At 38.2% G+C, this 6,300-nt stretch overlaps 1 protein-coding gene across 1 annotated transcript; it reads right to left on the bottom strand.

The window, feature by feature from the left end:
* Window positions 1-412: 412 nt before the first annotated feature.
* On the bottom strand, window positions 413-5,760 carry ak1 (adenylate kinase 1). Its single transcript, XM_041970780.1, has 7 exons — window positions 5,626-5,760; window positions 2,032-2,069; window positions 1,373-1,408; window positions 1,104-1,267; window positions 863-979; window positions 580-771; window positions 413-496 (listed from the first exon to the last, which is right to left on the bottom strand). The coding sequence occupies exons 2-7, from the start codon at window positions 2,036-2,038 to the stop codon at window positions 431-433; spliced, it is 582 nt and encodes a 193-aa protein (XP_041826714.1). The 5' UTR covers window positions 2,039-2,069; window positions 5,626-5,760; the 3' UTR covers window positions 413-430.
* Between the last annotated feature and the right edge of the window lie 540 nt (window positions 5,761-6,300).

Raw genomic sequence — 6,300 nt, 5'->3', positions numbered from 1 at the left:
ATTGCCATATTTTTGAGTTGTAAATATATCCATATACATATTAAGCACAGAACCAAAGCGTGCCATTTATACTACATATCAGTCTATATACATAAAGTAAAAAATATTTCTACATTCTGCTTCAAGTTGATAAATTGTTTTGTGCATTTAAATTTAAATCCTTTCAGCCAGATTTGTGTTAGATTTAATGCATGTATAATCCACAATACTGTGATGGACTGGCGACCTGTCCGGGGTGTACCCTGCCTCTTGCATGCTAATTACTGGGATAGGCTCCAGCTTCTCCACAACCCTGAATTGGATTAAAACCAGGGTATATGGGAAATGTAACGTTTCTCTTGTTAGCCAAGTGTAATCCTTGCAAAACATACACAGAAAGATTCCAAATGAAACAACAACCAGACACAGCTTATCCAATTATGTTGTTTTACTACAATGCATCAATAGCCTTGGAGACCTGAGCGAAGACATCATCCACGGGCAGCTCAGAGTCCACCTATGGATAAAGCAAGATGATACATGTTAGATTTTACTCACATTTTATATTTTGTTTGCTGACAGCATAACAGTCGTACGGACCTTCCTGACAATACCGCGGCCCTCATAAAAAGCAATGACTGGCTCAGTTGCTTTGTAATACAAGTCCAGGCGCTTCTTGATGGTCTCTTCATTATCATCAGAACGGCCGCTGGTCTCACCACGTTTCAAGAGTCTCTTGACCATGGTCTCTGCTTTTGCATCAACGTACAGCAGCAGGCAGGGTTTGCCAATCTGAGATCAAGGAGAGTTTGATCATTTAAGCTCATCTTTATTCATTGCTGCAGGGGTGAATTTTAAACCAACATGTCATAAACATTCCCACCTTCTTCTCAAACTCCTCTCCCTGCTTCACCTCACGGGGATAGCCATCAATAAGGAAGCCCTTGGAGACGTCAGCCTTGGCGATCATGGCATCCTTAATCATGTCTAAAACTGTGTCCTGCAAACAGCCGTCAAATATTTAGATCAACCTTCACAAGTACTTAAGACAGAAAATACACCTCTGTTTTATCTATGCACACGAAGTTATCAGCACACAAGTTTCAAAGGATGCACCTTCTTACCAGGGGTACAAGCTCTCCTTTCTGCATGATGGCCTGGAGCTGTTTGCCCCTATCAGAGCCGGAAGCCACCTCAGCACGGAGCAGATCACCAGAAGACAGATGAGTGTAGCCATACTTTGTAACTATCTTCTCACACTGGGTGCCTTTTCCAGAGCCAGGTCCACCTAAGGCAAAGAAAAATGGAAAAGCATAATTAAAGCATAAAATAGAGAGCTATTGATGGTTAATGTGTTGCTTGTAAAGTATCAAAGGCAGTTCTGTTTACTTACCCACAACAAAGATGATCTTAGCGTCTTTAATTTTCTCTGAAATGAAGATAAACATGAGAGGGTATGAATCCATACACAACATGGCTTTTTCTTCATACTATAACTTTAGTAAACAAAAAGGGATTTTTGCAACAAACCATCACGAGAGTCAAATGTTGATGTATTTTCCATTTCAGGTACAGAACAAATGCCACCTTTTTTATTTTTTACTTTGCTTGCTTTAGTGTAGGTTTGTGCTAACACAATTGTTGATATGGCAACTGTTGCTAACTTATGTGTTGCCAGGGTTTCAGAGGGAACTACAGCAAATGAAACATGTTTAAGCAATGAGCAACAAATTTAAAGAAAATTTGGATGTAATATGTCTGTGATAAAAATTGTATGAATCTTGCATTACATTATATAATTTATGTTATTATTATAATCTATATCATTAAATACTAAATGTAAGAAGAATTTGAATGTATGTTTCTACTTCCCTTGCATTCTCAAAGATTACCAGAAGAGGACAGCAGAGTCCATGAAAATGCAAAAGTGAGCTTCTACCTCAACTTAAACCCCAATAGATTAAAAATAAAGTAAGAGGTGAACATGTTGCAATTTATAAATCATAATTATTAAAGCATTTATAACTTTACTGAAGCACATCTTTGAATTACCTGCCATTGTGTCGCTTTTGTGGAGTGTTTTCTTTCACCTGGTGGACAGGAAAAGACAGAGAAATGCAAATAAATTCACATGTTACCAAGCAGTGGGGTGGGCAAGGTAAGAGTATATGATAATCACAAAAAAAAGCTGACTTTGACAGTACTTTTGTACTTTAGTAGTTTACCAAATCTGGGTCAAATTTTTCCCAGCATCAATACAAAAGTGTTCCCTTCCATGTAGTAACAGAAAAACACTTTATTGAAAATATCTTTTATTTTTAAAGTTATTAAATGCTTAATAAATTTAATTATCTACAGTATACTTTTTCTTGACCTCATAAGAGTAAGAGTATCAGAGTAACTTGGCAGTAATTGTCATGTTTTTGTTGGTGTTCACAAAGTAAAATATGGGGAGGCTTAAGACATAGAAAACATAGCAGGGCGGCAGTGAATGATCAATGCTGTCCTTAAGCAAAGGCATCCAACCCTGACAGTTGCTCCTCAGGCGTTGCAACTCTAGCTGCCCACTGCTCTCAATGTGATTCGCTTTATCTCATGTGCGCTTGGCTTTCTCATTGACCTCACTGTGTGTTCTCAGCTTACAGATGGACTAAATTCAGAGAATAAATTAATGCACATTTAAAAGTAAAAAAGTCAGTTTTCAGTGAACCAATGTTATAATTAACAAAACTATACAACTTAGTGATTTTTCTCAGCATATCCACCCTTATTCGATGTACTAGAGCACAGTGTTTTCTAGTGTGTGTTGTTTATAAAATGTCTGTCAAAGTTCAGTTGCTGAAATGACCTGAACCTGAACATAGGCCTAAACTGGACATAGTCTCAGTGCTTTTGATGCCAACCCTATTTCTCACCTCTTGCACTAAGGCTAGTTTATTCAAACTCACAGAAACTTGATTATTGTGGAAAAAGAAGGAGAAGCTGTCTTCCTGGGAATGAAAAGGAGACCGAGGCTTCTTGTTGCAGGTAGGGTTATTCGATGTTGCTACCTCTGAGTAAAACTACAGAAATTCTACTTAATCAACCCTCAGTTTGCACTGGCCTACCAGTTCATTTTGATAACAAAATATATCTTAAGAAGACAACAACCACACAATTTCCTGTTTACTCTTTTACTTCTTTTTTTTTTTTTTTTTTTTTTTAGCTGGCTTAAAAACAGCTACAGAAGAATGAGGAAGCAAGATGGGCGTGTGAATGTTTGTGTAAATTAGATATCTACAAGTTGCGGCCTGCCTGTGCTATGTCCTGAAGTTGAAAACACAGTTTGAAAGATTCACTTTAGTCATAGTCATTTTATGATTCTTTTAATTAAATAAAACAAATGTCTATAATGCCAAACAGCTGTAACCAGACAAGAGTCAGAATACTAACCTTTATGTGCAGCATACAGAGTATTTAATATCACTATCTACCATCATCTTAGTTCATTTTTGCAGTTAAGAGTAATCCACTTTTAACTATTGTGCTTGCTACTAGTTAGCCTGCATACATTAGTCACATGTGCTGGTTATGGTTGTCCAGTAAACTGAGAAGTTTCTGGTATGTGAGAGTACTTGTGTCAAAAGGCAAAGGGAGGATTTCTTATATTACTTAGTGACTCCATGAGGGATTTGAGTACCTTGGCATGGCTGCAAAGAAAGACAAATAAAATGAGGTCCAGTAAAACATTATTATATGTATTTTTAAAGAAAAATTGAAAAATAAATGAAAAAAAAGGATGTTATTTTGTAGTTTGAATCTGATTGTTTATGTTTTTGTGTGTTTTTTTATTTGTGGTATTTTATATGGATAATTCCATATATTTGTCCACCTTCACTTTTTTTCCATGTTTTTGTTTTATTTTTCATAGTTTGAATAAAATTATTGACTTAGGTTATCTTAAAACCTGAATTTTGTCTTCAGACAAGCTGGCAGTCTACTCTCTGGCACATGATAAATTAGCTTTGTGGAATGAAGGGTGTTAGAAAGGAAATACAAGTTGTTTTAGTATAGCTGTTCTGATGAGAGAAAATAAGATTAATGCAAGACTGCATTTTCCACAGACTTGTTCTCTGATTGCAATGCATATTAGTAGTGATAGGGCTGTGTCTCATGTGTCCAGTTTTATGTAAGCAGACATTAACCCCATGGTCAGTGTAAATGTCACTTGGAGGCTGACATCTGAGTCAGCATAGAGCCTGTTTGGGAATCCCACTCTGGCCTATTATGGTGCCATCTTCTAAGTTGGTTACTTCTCTGGCATGTGAGACATGTCCAGTATGGTGAAACCAACATTTGGTTGCACAAATAAAGAAATTAAACAAAACATTCTTGCAAAATGAATGCTTTGACATGTTTTCCCAAAGGGGTGGCATTTGAGATGTGGCAAAATTCAAACTGGACATTTGCAAACCATCATTGTTCACCATGTTCTTCACTCACATGATCCCGGTTAAAATTCATGAATACATTACTAAAACATAAATAATGCAATTTACCACAACTGAGTACATTAAGTTAAAGCCTTTATAGAGCACATAAAATATCAGTGGAGATGCCCTGATGTGTGATTTTAGAAATTCTTAATTAGAAACAAAATACAAAGATCCTGGACTGACCACAACTTCTTCCCCATCAGTCCATCTCAAATGTCCCAGCCCCATGTGTTATTACAGGTTTTTAACATGCTGTCCTGCTAAAAAAAGACTCACTCAGTCTGCAGCTGTTAAGATATATTATGTCAAGCAGGCTCAAAAAGCACATGGAGATGGAGCTCTGCCTTACTGCTCCTGAAAGTAAATGCAGTGAAAACAAAGTACTACGGTTATATGAGCTGTTAGTACATTCAGTCTGTGTACCAGTTGGTTACTAAGGTAATTCACAGTTTAATTGAGAGTAGTGTCCCTTTAAGAGAGAGAACAGGGGACCCTTTGACGTCAGTGCAGTTGGAGATATTCTGTGATGTTTGTGAAAGGATGGAGCAGGAGAAATTTTGATGCAAGCTGCAATTGCTGTGGATGTCATTGTGTTAAAGCGGTCACCTCGCTGTAAAGCATTTGTACACAGGAATCAATAGCACTCAGAGAAGAATCGACTGTTAATGGTTGTCATAGGGGTTAGGGGCATGGCAGTGGATTTAAATGGCAACATTGGCTTGTATGAAAATGACCTTTAGTGTCTAAAGGTTTGACATAGTGTTGACATGTTAAAGTGGAGACAGAGCACTCATAGTGAAATGTTACAGAAAAAATAGACAAATATGTCTCAGTAATGTGTATTTCTTTAGATGATAATTATGTAATCCATTGAGCACATCTCTGTGAATGACACACAAGACCAACATGCCCGTGCAGTATACAGAAATGTCTCATCATCCACAAGGATTTAACCACATTTAACAATGACTAACCAGTGTCTAGAAACCAGATGACAGTTTACAGTCATGTACTGTCTGTTATTTTCACTTTCCATCCTATTAGACAGCCCTGCCCACTCTGCCTGCCTATAGTCTCTAACATCCCGCTGTTCTTCACTCCCTCTCACAAAGCGAGACAGTAGCAGACATTCTTGTTCCCCTTCTATTGAGCCTTTGTCCCCTGTACTGACCTCTCTTCCGAGCTGTGGCTTTAGATCCCAGTGCAAAGGGGCTGCCGTCCCTGGATCCCTGTGTGTGTGTATGTGTGTGTCTGCGCAGTTCCTGCTGCACGGCAGCCCTCCCTCCCCATGCTATGCCTTTTTATAGCTAAGCTGAGCCTGCTCTGCCCACACTGCATTCTGGGTAAGAGGGAGGAAGAACAGAGGAGGGGGGAGAAAGGGTGATGAAGCGAGGTGAAACTAGAGGCAGGGAGATTCGAGGAGGGCTCTGTGACAGCTGAATGCGAGTGTGTCCGTACTGCTTCATGTTTTCTAGCTTATTTGTTGTCACTAGTTTTTATTAAAAACAAGATTTGTGCTGCAAGATCTGCACATACTTATGAGGAAGTGAGCTTAAAAGAGGCGGGATTATCTGCCAATAACACATGATCAAGCTCATATCAGCTAAATGTGATGAATAATAATGATCAGACCCAAATGAATGTCGAAAACCAGAAAAATTATGTCACAGAATAAGAGCAGGAGTCATGTTGGAGTGAGGTGAAATTATTCACATGGACGAATCTAGTACAGCGTACTTCCACTGCTACCGAGATGACAAGGGGAATAAGTTTCTTTGTTTCTTAATAAATGCTTTACATTCCTACTCAACCTTGGTTATGTAACTATAGATGTAGTTGCCCAACA

This window comes from Melanotaenia boesemani, chromosome 19 (genome assembly GCF_017639745.1).
Source record: "Melanotaenia boesemani isolate fMelBoe1 chromosome 19, fMelBoe1.pri, whole genome shotgun sequence".
Classification (NCBI taxonomy): Eukaryota; Metazoa; Chordata; class Actinopteri; order Atheriniformes; family Melanotaeniidae; genus Melanotaenia; species Melanotaenia boesemani.
Note: the sequence above shows the minus strand (reverse complement) of the source record. Positions and strands in the feature narration are given on the sequence as shown.

Bases quoted from the DNA above. Each gene is read 5' to 3' on its own strand.
- ak1 (XM_041970780.1), bottom strand. The intron at 1,268-1,372 runs GTAAGTAAACAG...TCTTTGCCTTAG, and splicing joins TAAGATCATCTTTGTTGTGG to GTGGACCTGGCTCTGGAAAA. The intron at 772-862 runs GTGGGAATGTTT...CCTTGATCTCAG, and splicing joins GAGAGGAGTTTGAGAAGAAG to ATTGGCAAACCCTGCCTGCT.